Source organism: Pygoscelis adeliae, unplaced genomic scaffold (genome assembly GCF_000699105.1).
Source record: "Pygoscelis adeliae isolate BGI_AS28 unplaced genomic scaffold, ASM69910v1 Scaffold84, whole genome shotgun sequence".
Lineage (NCBI taxonomy): Eukaryota > Metazoa > Chordata > Aves > Sphenisciformes > Spheniscidae > Pygoscelis > Pygoscelis adeliae.
Window position 1 is genome coordinate 1,110,421 of NW_008824754.1, and position 15,680 is coordinate 1,126,100.

General features: G+C 37.8%; 1 protein-coding gene across 2 annotated transcripts in view; it reads right to left on the minus strand.

Annotated features, from left to right (window-relative positions):
• Window positions 1-15,680, minus strand: part of DLG2 (discs, large homolog 2 (Drosophila)) — a 671,422-nt gene that overhangs the window by 206,802 nt on the left and 448,940 nt on the right. For both annotated transcript variants that reach the window (XM_009323461.1, XM_009323460.1), the window contains one exon: window positions 4,017-4,119. In XM_009323461.1, the coding sequence (XP_009321736.1) occupies window positions 4,017-4,119 (103 nt within the window). The remainder of the gene's footprint in view (window positions 1-4,016; window positions 4,120-15,680) is intronic.

The following is a 15,680-nucleotide window of genomic DNA, read 5'->3' on the forward strand; positions in this document are numbered from 1 at the left end:
AACATTTTAATTGCTAATTAATTGTTTAATAAGGACACACTGTTCCACCCTAAGATTATTTTCCAGGCTCAGGGGTTTTTTTGCAGAAGAGAAGGGCCTACTCACTATGTCCATATTTGTACAATGTTTTAAAAGAGACCTGAGAGTTGCTAAGCTGGAAGGAGAGTTAAATTACTTCCAAGAATATTAAAAATTGGAGGGCAAAGTTAAATATAAGTGATCGGTTCCTCTTCTAATTTTGTTCTAACTAGGTTTTGGTCCTTAAATTCTCTTTAATTTCATTTCAACCATGCGTAGAAGATGTGAGCAGCACATGAATACAAAAAGTCATCTTTCTGAAGCCTGCAGGATGGCTAGTGTACCTTGAATACATGCATAAACCTCCACGTGAACTACAGCCACAATGACTGTTAGAGATCACGATGTTTAACATCACTTGACCTCTATTTACTCAATACATGTGTACATAAGTTACAGTACACAGGTTATTTTCAGTTTTTAAAATAAAAGTAAGGAATGACTCAAAAAGCCCAGAGTTACGGCCGCTGTTCCTAAAGCTATAAACATATACTCTCACTGTTGTCCTCTGACTTTTTAACCACTGTGATTAACTTTCCTCTTGCTCCTAATAATATTTCCATATTTTTGTTCACAGAATTTGCATTTCTGTTTGGACTTTCATACCTCTTTTTTTCTCTTCTATTTCTCAGAGAGACGAGGGAAATAAAGATGGTGAGTGTACATGAGGAAAACGGGGATTGAAGAGCAGAAGAGCTGAGGAGTTGTTCTCCATTCTTCATACTATCCCTTTTATTTCCATTCAGCTCCTTCTCATGAAATCACTGCTTGTGTCTTCCATTTTCCCTTTGTTTACTGTATCTGTGCCCTTGTACAGAATTTGCTCCTATTTCCAAGACCACTTTCATCTGGGACAGGGACAGGCAGCGTGGTTCAGACAAGTACCATCGCCAACCACAAGTCTAACAGCATTCAGAAAATTTTGTGATGCTATTCTATTTTATCTGAGCTAGTCTCTGCATTTGTTTATTCCAGACAGGATGAGAAAACGAAGTGCCATAATATCAAGAGGAAAAGCTATTCAAGTTGATGGCAAGCACTAGATTTTTTTGCAGGAGTTGCCATTCTCATGAGATTTGCTGCCAAGGCGATACACATAAATGTGAGGGGAGTTCATATGAGGCTTAGATGAACTTTTGACTGTTTGAAACAAGGAAATGGAAAATTTAAACTTTGAAAGCTGTTTCTATAGTAGTCACCTCATTTTCTTCCTACAGCAAAGTATATTATTTGTTTTTGGAGACACTATATTATTGCCAAGATAAATGTGTTGTAAGCTTTCCTCTACTGCATAAAAACTAAGTTATTGGAATGTAAGTTTTCCTACTAACAATTTTAATTGTTAATCATCAGCTGGCTTATAGTATTGACTGGTACTCATATCATCATCACTTAATACCTGAAATATCGATAGCTAAAGGTTTCATTGAATTTTTGCAACAACATCTAAAGGCTTAATAAGCTGGAAAAAATAAAAAAAGGGTATTGGTTAACATTCACAGTGGCCAATCTTGGATCTCCCGAAAAAAACTGAAATTGTTGGAATAACTCAGAGCTTCCAGTATGAAAATGGAAAAATCAAGCTACAAGCCTACTTTCTCGTGTTCTTTACTAGTTTTGGAAGCATTTAGAGTGAGGAGACCCTGGAGAAAGCACAGCTGTACTGTTTTAAGACTGTATTTTTTGACTATGTTCCAATATATGCATCAAGATAGATATGGTAAATAAGAGATCAGGTATAAATTACATAGAAAGGACAAAAAGAGTTGTGCAGGATCTTTAGAATAAAATAAATATTTATGTTGATATAGAGTTTGTCTTTCTGTGTGACCTATAAATCCTTAAATAATTCTCTGTGAAGGTTATTTAAACAACTGTTTTAAACCTGTTTCATCTTTCTTTGCTGTTAGGGAAATTTTAAAGAAAGAAATACTTAATTTCATATCTATGCTTACACAGTTTGCATTAACCAGCATCTCAGATTAAAATGAAATACTTCAGCCACAAGACAACACATGCTGGACAATTACTGAATGCTCTCACTACCTTAAAAAATTCTCTCTTTTCCTATAAAAAGGCTAACTTTCGGGCCCTGTTCTTCACCAGCTCCACTCTCTTCAGTGTGTTTTGAACAACCTGGGTGAAACGGAAAACTGGCTGTGCTTCACTGACAACAAGTCACGCAGTCGGGACTAGTCTGCCCTCAACAGGGGTTTTGGTGAATGGAGCAGCATTATGAGGAAAATAGACTAAATATACAATATAATACTTGATGGATTTTATCAGCATCATTTGAATTGCATGTTCACCAAAACTGAATTTGACATATTACAGAGCTGGTAAAATATAGGGGAAAAGTGTGTCAACTAAAAGTTCAAATATAATAGGAAAAATCTGTCAAGTGATGTATTTTTCTGTGTATTAACAATGGCATAGAACAACTCTGAAATGCCAGTGATTGCTACAAGTACTCAGACACCATGGTGATAATTGCAGTATAAAATCACCAGACAGCAAACAAGACTGCCAGAACTAATGGGAACATGGTTTTATTCAGAATCCAGTGTGGATAGCTCTCTGTAATGGAATTGCTTTTCAATACTTTTTCTTTGAAATAACTCATTATTGCTTATGCATTTTTATATTAATATGTTCCATTTATTTAACTAAAGATAGACATTTGCAATTTCATTTGCTTTCATCTGCCCATTTCTTAGTACGGCGTAATTTATTCTGCTTGGTGACTCAAGTGCAGATAAACCGATCTGAAGCACAATTGTGAGTTTGACTGAAATACCAGCTGTTTTTCTCTTTGTGTGCTATCATCAGGATCCAGAGAAACAAAAGAAAGTATCATGCTGGATAAACTCTGGTGGTACCAATTAATCTCCCCAGTGCCTCTGAAAAAACTGACTAGCTGAACCTGTTCTGTTTCGCCTGAGACCTACATGTGTCCTAGGCTGGGCACAATCCGGCAGAATCAACAACTTGTGTTGACAGGTCATAGCAGGACTTGTGAATTTAGCTAGAACTGTTTACTGAAAACTGATAAAATGGTGCCAGCAAGTCTTCACAGACACCTGTGGTTGCTGAATTCACCTGGAAAGAGTTTCAAAGTGACAACTACTGCGGAGGAAAACCATCTTTAGTTCCTATCAGAAAGTAATATTCCTTTCGTGAATTCCTTGAGAGTCTCAGATAGTCATCTCAGGAAAAAACGTAGCTCATGGACAATGAGAAGGAGTTCTGGCACTTAACTCTGGACTCACAAAATCAATCAACGCTTACTTCTTCCCACTGAAATTAGCTTAAGCTCTAGAAGGCTAAATATTAGACACTGAAAGCAGGATGAGATACATCCCACCCTAAATGTCTTATATTTTGCTGAATTTCCTGTTGATGCTTTTATTTAGAAAGCTGTCATTTTCTCTAGTAAGTGCTTGTTATCTGGGGCTAATTGCCCTGGAGGTACAAGGACACTGTCATCCAAAAGGAATAATGGGAAGCTCTATGCATTTGGCAGGACGCATTTATCTGTGTTTAATTCTGATCTGACTGTCTGAAGCAACTTGAGATCTTCCTGGCATTTCTATTCATTCTTAACTTATCTTTTGCACTGTCTCCAGAAAGAGAATAGAAAAGAACGTAAAATAAGCACTAATGACAATAAAATCATTAACTAAGTTGTTGATTACTGTCTTATTATATGCACAATTAAAGATAGTTCTTATAGTTGCATAAAATACTTCTAAAAGCAAAGTCTGTGACAAAAATACAGCCATTTCCTTGGGATAGAATTGCTACTTGTATTTTCATTCCAGATGACTTCTAATGATAGCTGGGAAAAGCACTATCTACAGCAGCCTCATCCTGTTAAATGGGTGGCTTTAAAGCACTTATCTTTTACCATATGTCTTTAAGTTTATTATTTTGCTTACCCTCTGGCTGGTATTGTGCTATGATTGTTACCGTCTGCCCTGCTCCTTTTAGCGCAGCTGCAGCCTGCTCGTGGGTAGCACCTCGAAGATCGATACCGTTCACCTACAGAAGGAATGCAAACAACAGGTCTGAGTAGTTTAACATTAGACAGAAAGATAGAGGTGGGGTTTTTTTTTAAATATCTGATGGGTGTAAAGGTCAGGTTGCCCAGATGCAAAAGTTAAAGTAGAAAATCAAAAAGACTGAGAGGATGTTACCTATGACTGGCCATGAGGATCTGCACTAATACTGCACACCATAGTTTATGGACGTTTATCCATGCATATTCTCTGACCACTGGTTTTTGAGGGTTTCCTGCTCTACTGAGTTTACATTTTTGGTAATTTCATCAATCGATTTCATTTAATATATAAGGTTCAAAAGATAAATTTTCTGCGGTGCTTGAAGGTCCCTGTAGAATACTGTAGGCAAGGAAACTGCTCCTTCAGCCAGGCTCTGCAAGCCCAGTCTGTGGCATCAGGGGAACCTGGAGATATACAGAGCATCTCTAACAAAAACTGCTGGTTGGAGAACTTCCAGAGGAGAAATCCCACCTACCATTTTCTTTTCGTGCAACCCCTCCTCCCATTCCCTAGAATAATCCATTTCTGATTGCTCAAGAAAATAAAAGAAAAAAGAAAGGAAATAAAAGACGGGGGGAGGAGAGAGAACAATGCCATAGATTTCACAGGCAAACAGGCCAAAACACAAGCCCCAAATTCTCAGCAATAGCAACTTTTTTGTGTTTATTTTTATGAAGTACTATCACAAGATGGCTAAGCACATATTGAAAATATGGATTTTGTAAATCTGATTCCATAGAACATTACAAATAACAGCTATTGAATCTGTTATGAATACATTTATTTTGATCAGTTACATTTAGAAACTGGCCCATCTTAACTTGCTGTCTTTCGCCAAATCTTAGAGAATGTGATGTTTTGGGAACACCTTTAATTATTTTTCATCATAGAATCATAGAATCATAGAACGGTTTGGGTTGGAAGGTACCTCTAGAGGTCATCTAGTCCAACCCCCCTGCCGTGGGCAGGGACATCTTCAACTAGAGCAGGTTGCTCAGAGCCCCGTCCAACCTGACCTGGAATGTTTCCAGGGATGGGGCATCCACCACCTCTCTGGGCAACCTGTGCCAGTGTTTCACCACCCTCAGCGTAAAAAATTTCTTCCTTATTTGCATGACAAAATCTAGTCTTTAGTGGAATGTGAACAGCATTTAGATTATTATTCTTAGAAAAACTAAAAACTAATGATAGCAATAATATAAAACCCAGGAGATCCCAGAGTTTCTGATCCAGAAGACTGCATTATGCTGTAGAACTGTTGACTGTACACAGAAACATAATTATCTAGCTGAGGTTTCAGATTTCTGAAAATATGATTGCATAAGAATCAAAGTTTTCCCAGTTCAACAGGTCTAAATTAACATCTTTCCTCAATTAGGTTTTTTTTTCACTTTATAACAGGGAAGGAAAAAACACTTTTTTTCCGAAACAACTCATCCTTTCTTCCCTCAAAAACTTTTTAAGCTACTCAATTTGATGATTGTTTAATATTTCTCCCCATCTTATTCACAAAAATCAGCTCTCCCCATTTCTAAAAAAAAATTAGTCTGAATTTCAACTGTCTATATTATTTTAATATCATTCAGAACTATAGAAGATCTAGAATTTTGGAGAAGCGTGATTTGGTGCAATCTTTCCATGTTATACTAAAATAATTACACACTGGCTTATCTTTAGATTGAGGAAGTCAACAAGAAAATGTGGAACTAGCATACCAGAAGAATATAACCTATTTCAATCTTACCTTACTCATATCCCCATGCACACAAGACCTATTATATAATCACAATAACGATGTGAAAGAGGAAATATAAGTTACCTTACAGAAAAATAACTGTGGTTTTTCAGCTAATTTGTCCATATGTGCATTCTGCTGTGGAGAGTACGAACACCATTACCGTGCCGGTAATGCTTGCTTGATGTATGCATGTATCTTAGAGCCTTTGGGGCAGCACATGAAGGGCCTACGAGGCAGCATAGTACTGAACCACCATCATGTTGTGTGACTTGGCAAGGAGAGGAATCTCAGCGGACAGGAGGGAGGATGACCGGTAGAGTACATACAGGGGCAAAACATTTTAAGGAGCACTAAAGTAGCTTCTGCAAGATAGAGACCTTGTAGTAGAAGTGCAGGCTGGAAGACTACCATACCTGAAGAAACATTCAAAGCATGTGTCTGTGCCAGAACATAATGATTTGTGAGAATAGGTATGTATGGATCCCCATGTTGTTACAATCATACAGGCAATCTGAAGGTAAACTGTGACAATAATTCAGTGTTCTGGTACTGCCATGTATTAGTGTCTTTGACTCATATATTTCAAAGCATTATATGCTGCTAGATACACTCTGATAACTTCTACATTTCTGTCATCTGACGTGCGCAAAATTCATGTTGTTTTTACAATTTCTATATAGATTGTGTAAAGGGAAGTGAATATCTTCATTCACAAGTAATGCTCTAATGCTCCTGAAAAGAAAGTCTGAGCATAGGGCAAATGTAAGATAATAAACTTCATAATTTGTCTAACACAAGAGTTGTCCCATCTTCCTGTTTGAAAGCAATGGCTGTAAAAATGGCTGGTAGAAGCTTTAAAAAAAAAAAAAGAGCCAAAGGTTGAAATACTTTCATCAAAGTTGTGTACATAAACCTCAAGTTCAGTGGATGGCAAGACTAACATAGACCCCTGGAAAAAACTCGCTGAAATTCAGTCTAGGAATATAGTATCATAAAAGGCAATAATTAAGTGCATTCTAAAAAGAACGATAGAGAGAATCAGAGTTTTCAGTGCCATAAAATCTAATATGTTTTAATGCACAACACCGAAAATATCTAAAGAGGAATATTGTGTCAATTAGAACTTAGTTTGCAACCTCTGTGGAGAATACAAACTTCCTGAAAGAAGCACAATTTAGGCTACTGTTGTGGAAGAAAGAGGTGGTGTGCCCTGCTTTTACTCAGTGATGGTGTTATCACACTTGATGCTGCATTGCCACGATGGGCACAGATGTACCAGCACCACAATTACTCATTAACTCAGCACTGTAGTCACAGCTTTGGTACTGTGGAGGACTGAACAGCATCCTTAAGTTTAGGCAGCACAGTGCCTATATCATGCCATAAGGGAAACCTCAGCCTCAATTCCGTGTCTCTGAAGAAGACAATTTTGAAGCCAAGTCACCTTTCCTTTAACAGAGAGCCTGCTTTTATCTATGTGTTTTTCCCTTTCATAACCGGACTCCTTGAGAGAGAGTCCTGAGAAAGAAGCAATAGGATGAACTGAAGAAAATCTTAAAGGAACATTCCTGAATTCCTGAGCTCCTGAGTTGGGGAGGTTGATATAGATGATGTCACCTGGTCAGTATTAGAAGGTCCAGAAAAAAAAAATAGTAATTTTGTTTAGGCTTAAGCTTGAAGACTGTAGACTTCAGGAGAACACAAGCCTCTCTTAAGCAATATAGGAAAACATTGTGGTGGTCTGTAAGAGTTGTGTTAACAGAACATGAAGTTTTAAAAATCATTAATAAATCATTATAATCTTTCTGTAGATAGAAGGGGAAGATGTGTGAAAGAATAAAGAAACCACATGCTCATTCTCCTTCTCCTCTGAAAAACAATAGTTCTATCTATATGTGATCCAATAACTAAGATCCTAATAACGCGTCAAGAATATAAATACGACAGGAATTCCACCAAAGTTAAGTTACGCAAACATTTTTTCACTTTTCCACAGAACAACAAGGACCCACTGAAATGACAATTGACTAATTTCTGCCCTTTGCATGCTTGTTCTGGAAGAAATGATTGCCTAAGGTGCAAACACAACACATTATAGTGAGTGAATTTCTCTGAAATTAAGTTCATTTCTCTGCTAGGATATGGGCTGGGATGGACACTTGAGGAGGACTTATAGATCTGAGTGGCTGAAATGAAAAGAGCAAGGAAAAGAAATGTCAGAGAGAAAATAACACATCAATTCTATCTTCTGCAATTTTTAGCAAGATGATAAACAAGCTAGACAAAACAGATTAAGTAACGTTGACCAGGTAAACGACCTGACTACACTAGGTTGCCAAGATAGTGATCTCTCTCTTGAAGACGCACAGCTGCAGAATAAAATCAAACAATCATTGCCAAATAGGTAGGTAGAAGTCTGTTTGCATGCTATTTTGCTCATCAATACCCGACAGGATCTCACTGCAGAATAATAGGCATTAAATTTAGAAAGGACTTATAACCTCGTCTGACCTTCTAAAAAACAAGAAGAGTAGATGTTAACTTGATTTCTGGGTATCATTTCCTAATACTTAAAAGCAAACATAATCAAGTCCCAAATCTTCTAGTTGAAAAACAGCATATTCATGTAGCAACATTAAATCTTGGTGTGAGACACTGTTAATTTACACATTTTCATCAAATTCTTACCCTCAGGCCAAAATGAACAAGAGTTTCTGAAGGAGTAAAACAAATAACAGTCTCTCTTGCCTCTTCCTCCAAAACAAGGTTTTAATTATAAGAATTGTGTGCGGTGATGCTTTTTCCTGACACGATTACATTGCAAATTGTAAAAATCTTATTTCAGTTACTGCTTTCCATTAATTTAATGCTGTTTATGTTAAGAATAATCAGTAAAAGAAACAAAAATACCAGAAAAAGTTGCAAGTGTGTGCAGGAAAGTTTAATACGTATCAAAGGTGTTTTGTTTTACTTTTTTTTTTTCTTTATTGAATGGGCTGGCTTCCTTTATGAAGCATTATACAATAAGCAAAGTAACACTGCTGTTCTGAGCTTGACTGCACAATCCTGATGTCCTGGCCCAGAATGAATTTGACTGCACAATTTCTGATGCTTAACTCCAAAATGAATTTGACATAATGGAAGTAAGAAGAGCCTCCAGCTTATACAGATGTCTCTCTCTGCTGTATGCTGCGGCAAAAAGCAGTGAGAAAGCTTACAAACAAAGAGAAGTGCTGCAGTGGAAGATTATAGTTTAAAACTACAGACAAAACTAAACTGAGATGGAGAAAAAGATGCAACTATAGTTCACAGTAATTATAGTAATTGCCTTTGCATTCATTGACTCAAATTAAAGCATGATCTACTTCATTAAATACTGAATCATAATCTAAATGAAAGGTAGAATTTATGTTTTGGATAGATTGAACTCTTCTAAAATTGGAAGAGTTATATTCCCTTTAAAATATTTGAATAGCCCATATTAGCACAAATTGGTTCAATTCTGAACAGTGCCATTTAAAGACTTAATACAGTCTGGTGGTCTTCTGTTAGAGTGCTTGAGCATGATTCATATGTAGGTCATTCAAATAGAGGGTAGCAGAATAATCTGTTTTATTTAGTCATTTATTTATTTAGGTCACTTTATTTTGTGTTTGTACAGTGATTAAATGAACACTTGGAATGTCTTGTTGAATTGGAAAGGAAAAACACATCCTTTCTCTGGGGAGGAAACATAGAAGATTTCTTTTCATTTCTTCTTTGAAAGGTCACTGACATGGTACAGTGCTTTTATACAGTAAATTAAATGGTGAAGAAATGGCACCTTTTTACCATGGAAAAAAAAAATACAGTAGATTTTTCAAGTTGTGGCTGGATTCTTTTATTTGTTGAACTCATAAGAGCTTTTGGTGTCCGAAAAAAGCAAACAGAAGTCTGAATAAAGACAACTCTTTACAGCCAGGATTGCCACTGTTTGCATTAAGAGAAGGCACAAAGAACCCTATTTAGCTGCCTTAACTTTGCATATCAACTTAAGTATTCTCAAGCACTTTAACAGGAGATGAGAGGAAAGCTGAGCCATGCTCTCCAGCAGTCCTGCTTAGTTATTAGAAATGGAATATATAGCATCAACCCTGAGGTGATAGAAGTATGGTGTTCCAGCAAGGCAGGGAACCTTGGAAAAACACACATTAGGGATGACCTGCCCTCAACATATCTGGGGAAAACTTTCCTCACAAGCAGGTGGCATAATCATTCTATACATTAGCCCACACAACTCTGACAACTTGATACAGTCCAGCGAAAAGTACAAGAATTCTAAGAGACTCATCATGTCGCCAAAGTACAGCCCTTGCTTGAGCAGCAATCTTTTTCAGCTTGGACAGGCCATCTTTTTGCAAAGCGAGGTCCACACATCCAGCTTGAGGCTGAAGCTCTGCAGAGCACTGCAGGAGGGAGCCGGCAGAGCGCAGAGCACGCTCCGGACAGCTCTGGGAACCCCGCCCGGGGGCACGGCCGTGGGAAACGGCATCCCAGGGGGGGAAATGCAGATACAGGAGAGTTTTTGCCTTGCTAGTGAAGGAAAAGTTTAGAAGTAGAAAGAAAGGAGAAATGCACGGAGGGAAAAGAGTCTTCACTCTCCAGCTCACCTTTTAAATTTTCAGGCTCACTTTATTGCTTCTCTCTCACTTTTCTCACTTCTCCTAATCTTTTCTGTGCCTACCCTTTCTTCTGATCAGTTAAAACTACTTAGTTTGGCATATATAGGCACAGTGGTTATCTCATCCTGAACTCCACTGAAAACACAGTATCGTGTCGTGTCTGCTGTTCTCCATGCCCAGCATCCTCCTTCTCTCTTTTTCTCTTTTTATGGGCCAGCAATTTCAATGACCTTTTCGATTTTCCCTGTCTTGCTACCTTAAGAGTTATGACTTCTGCCTCTAGTAAGCTGGTCTTTATGCTCTGATGAGCTGGGCATTCAAGAGGCAAATTCTTCTCTCTCTGGAAAACAAGAACCACTGTGGGGATACAAGCTATATCGTTTAGTATGCCTTTTTCTGCCAGGAAGTTTAAGAAGGCAGCTAAATCAGCTGAAAGAGGTATCAAAGCACTACATCTTTGAAGCAGGAAGAAAATTAATATTATGTTACTCAAGAGGTGCCTTGCATACACTGCATTTACAGTAGGAACCAACAAGCTTTATGACTCACCAGACTACATGAATCATTCCAAATGGTACTTGTTAAACCTATAACCATAGTCAAAGACTTATTTTTTAATCCAAACTGTACAGAAATTCTTCTGATAGAAGATCTGCTTCTCACGTGATTGTAGCTTTTGTGAATGATGCCAGATTGGCAAACATTGAGACTGAAATAATTTCACTGAAGAGTTCGCTGCAGTGACAGCTTAAGAGCTATTTCCCCTCAGTTCCATCAGAATTCCTCAAAACTTATTTAAACTGGGTTTGAAATAAATGATAGCTTTTGAAAAGGACACATAGGCTCACTGGAGCCTGGATGGACATGAAACTTATTTCATTCAGGTCACTAAATAGCTACCAGTTAGTTCTATTACCAACCTGGACTGGATGTGATCCAGCAACTGAGGTGATCAATGATATTTTGTCTCATTGCTGAATGGTAAAGTCTAGACAGAGGCGCACATGTAGTCTTTTCATACTAACACAACAGATACTGCCAATGAAAAATATCATAATGAGTACCATGCTAGCTAATAACACGGGCCAATATTTATTAACTAATTTTTAAATAAACATACAAATTATTTTTCATTAATTTTATACATGAAACACTCATCTGTCAAACACAATGCTTAGTAAGAACATTCATTTATGTTAAAATGGAGAGCCCATCATTAGCTCTTAAATTCAAATCTAGTTGCTGGTTTTTTACCTTCCATCCTCCTGCGTGGTCGCTCAAAACCCCTTATATTTCTGCCACCCCCTAATCTCATGGATTTCACTACAGTGTCATCTTCTCAACCCAAGTGTGCCTTCACAAATTCACTCTCCTTCCCAGTTCCTGCTGTCTTCCTACTCCAAATTGATAAAATATCAAACTGTCCCTCCTCCCTCCTACAGCTTTTACTTTACACATGACTGTCACTTCCATTCACTTTCCTGCCTTTCTGAATTAATCCTTTCTCCCTAATTCTATTTTCAGCATTTGGATTTCCCTGTCTCCTGCTCTCATCCTGGGTCATTTAGGCATTCCCCTATCAGTAGCAGTTATTCCACATACCTTGGTTTCCACACAGTTCTAAATGGTATTTTCCTTCCGGTATATGGATATAGCTAAACTACCATCGATCAGTTTTGCTCATAATGCTGCAGGGTTCTTGTTTCACATTTGAATTTCAAAGGATGGTATAAGCAGAAATAATTATTGCAATTCTCCTGCTTCTGAAATGAAGTAAAGGTTTCCACTTCAACAAGTGCCTTGTAACTCAAAGATGATAAGAACTTAATTCCAGCTGAAGCCAATAAGCAATAGCTACTCAGGAACTGAAATACAAAGGTAAAACGATTTTAGAGGCTGCTTAGTGACAGAAGAGCATTGGTGACTTGTCTGATCCCAAGCACCGAGTTAGTGGCAAATTCCAAAACAGAAATCCTTGCCTTGATCTCCACCTGACAGGCTTTTCCATATTTCCACGTCCACAGAATATGGTAATATGGCCTGTGAGATGGCCATTGGTTTATGTCATGGCAAATCTATACTGAATTCAGTCCAGTGCCCATGAGGCAATGTATCAATGGTTGAATGGTAGCTAACTGGAATCTTCAGCTCTAGATGAAGTTCAGTGCTTACATTTTTAAATTAAAACTGCCTGAATCACAACATTCATAGTTTATTTGTGGGTCTACAGATTAGGGTTATGTGACACAGACATTTTGAATAGATGATGCTCCATAGTCTCAAATAAAGAATGTTTTTTAAAACCAATGGAAAGGAAATAGCTCTTGTATTCTGTAAGTGTTTTTGCTTTTGTTATTGTCCTGGTGACTTGCTTGTTCAGATAAAGGGCATATCTAGTTTTTTTCAAAAGGATCTCCAAAATCTCCTCCAACAAATTATTGCAGGTATGCCTCAAACACCCTATTTAATGGATGGCCAATTTCTATTATTTTGCAGCTTGTGTCATATGATAATTTTTTTAATCACTCAGGAACCAAAAACTTACTGGGCAGTAGAGCAGAATGATGCCTGCAGTCTAGTCTGTTTAAGTACAAGGCAAAAGTCCAGCCCGGGGCAAATCTCTGAATGAATAAAGCTCAGGGATGTAGCCATTTTGTCCAGCGGTAGCAGTTTGGCTTTCACATTTGTGTTTTTAGTTTTCCTTCATTGTGAGGCTGACAGTAAGGCTACAGTGAGGGCTGTAAAGCTCACTCCAAATCTTCAATGTATCAGATGTGACGTAATTCTGTTTGACAGTCTTAAAACAAAATTTGCTAAGTCACAATGTTTGAATCGAATGTGAACTCCTTAAACTATTGGGAGCTGAAGAGCAAGCAATCCGGCATCAGATCATTTCTACTCATTAAGGCAATTGTAAAATGAATGTTTTAGAGGCAACTGATGATTTCATCACAGCAAAAATACATAGCCTCTAGTCTAGGCCAATTTCCTAGCTTTGCATGACACATAACTGACAGGTCTGATAGCTAACACTGCTTGGCAAAAAGAGACATACCTTATTCATGAGAATTGTTAATATAATTTATTAGGTTCTGATCACGTGCTTGGAAATGTCAGAGTTAATTTAGGAAACAGTTACTGCATCGAGGCAATTGCAATATATGTTATAGATTGCAGAAAGATGGGGGTGGGGGGGAGAGAGAGAAAGAGAGAGAAATCTAGCCGGAAGACAGATTCCTAGATTAGTAAAAGACAAAAGGGAGCTCTATAGTCACCATATATTCCAGCACACGAGGTGGTAAATTTTTCCCTAGAAGCTCCATTAAGCTTCTATTTTAGAAAGTCATCTGTTTTATTTTGAAGTCCCAAGGTGACAAGTCTATGAGCTTCTATGGCAATATAACCCAGTTACCCTGACTACAAAACAAGCGCATCATGTTTCGAGGCTGAATATGTCTAAGTTCAACTTCCAGCCATCAGTTCATGTATATTTATCAACAACACTGAAAAACAGTTTGCTACCAGCTCTCTTCTCCAAGGGTATTTCCAGATGGTAGTGTTTACATTGACACAGTTCATACTTCTTTAAAGTGAATTTTTATGGTCAAGGAGGATGCTAGGGCTTTCCTGACACAGGTTCTAAACTCCAAGGCTTCACAGGGGGAAAAAAGACTTTTTTTTTTTTTTAAATATGTCCCAAACTTTTACCGAACATTTATAAATTTTTAGGACTGAAGTTTTTAGAACCACAGTAACTTCACTCAGCTTCCACTTTTTGAATGTTGTTTACCTGAGTTTCATATCATCAAAAGGCTCTCAAGTACCGAGGTTTATTTCTTACTACACTCGCTATCATTCCTTTTTTCACTGTGCTCTTAATATCTCTTCTTAAAATAACACTACCACTTCTGAATTAACTGTTACTTTAAAACTTGCTCCCTGTGGGATTTTCCACATCAGCTGTGAATGTACAGCAGATTGGTTTTGAAGTTCGTGTTACTTGTTCTTCTGAATTTCCTCATTCCCTTCCAGCACAAAATCATAAACTTTGCCACTACACTATACGGTCACTCAAGGGCAAGTTGTGTTTCATTCTCCCATTTTTAGGCCATTCTTCCTTACTGGTCAGAATAAAATCTGGAATTATCTGACTTATACTTGCTTTTTATATATTCCCCACCAAAAAGATTCACAAATGTTTGGTCAGTTGGGATGGGATCTATTTCAATAAAAAGACACCATGACAAATTCTCTGTAATCAGTGAAAGGAAATATACACTTGGTCATCTGACCAATGGCACAACGGTCATCTGACCTGTGTAAAATGTCTACTTTATGGCAAAGTAAATTGCACTACTATCTTCTGTTAGCTACAGAGGGAGCCTAAAGGGCTATATGCCCTGCGCTTCCCAATATTAACAAAGCCTGAATTTAGATTAATCCACTATTTGTTCCTAAGGAGCTTAATCGACCTGCCCTTCTAGCTGGTGTTATCCTATTAACATGTGGCAGCACCTGTGCTCTCAGCTCCCTTTCTCTCCAGAGGTTTTCTTTTTACAGATCTATCACAAATAACACCTACCATGCAGTATTTATCACTTGGATAAATTTGGCAACATATTCTCCCTTGATTTTTCAAACAAGTTGTACTTCTTTAAAACAGTCCAATCACGAGAATTGATCTACCTATTTACGTCACTGCACTGATTATACACTAACATTCCCAATATATAACATACAATGCTCTATAGATTACTAGAAAGCAAGTTTACATAGTTGTATTTTTCCTATTGGCTAATTAGCATTAATGTTAAAAACATAAAGGGAGTCTTTATGGACAAGTGCAGCTAAAGGCCACAGAATTTGATAGAATCTCTGTCCTGGTTTCGGCTGGGATAGAGTTAATTTTCCTCCTAGTAGCTGGTACAGTGCTGTGTTTTGGGTTTAGGGTGAGAACAATGTTGATAACACACCGATGTTGTAGTTGTTGCTAACTAGTGCTTACACCAGTCAAGGACTTTCCATCTTCCCATGCTCTACCGACTGAGAAGGCTGGAGGGGCACAAGAAGTTGGGAGGGGGCACAGCCAGGACAGCTGACCCCAACTGGCCAAAGGGACATTCCATACCATGTGATGTCATG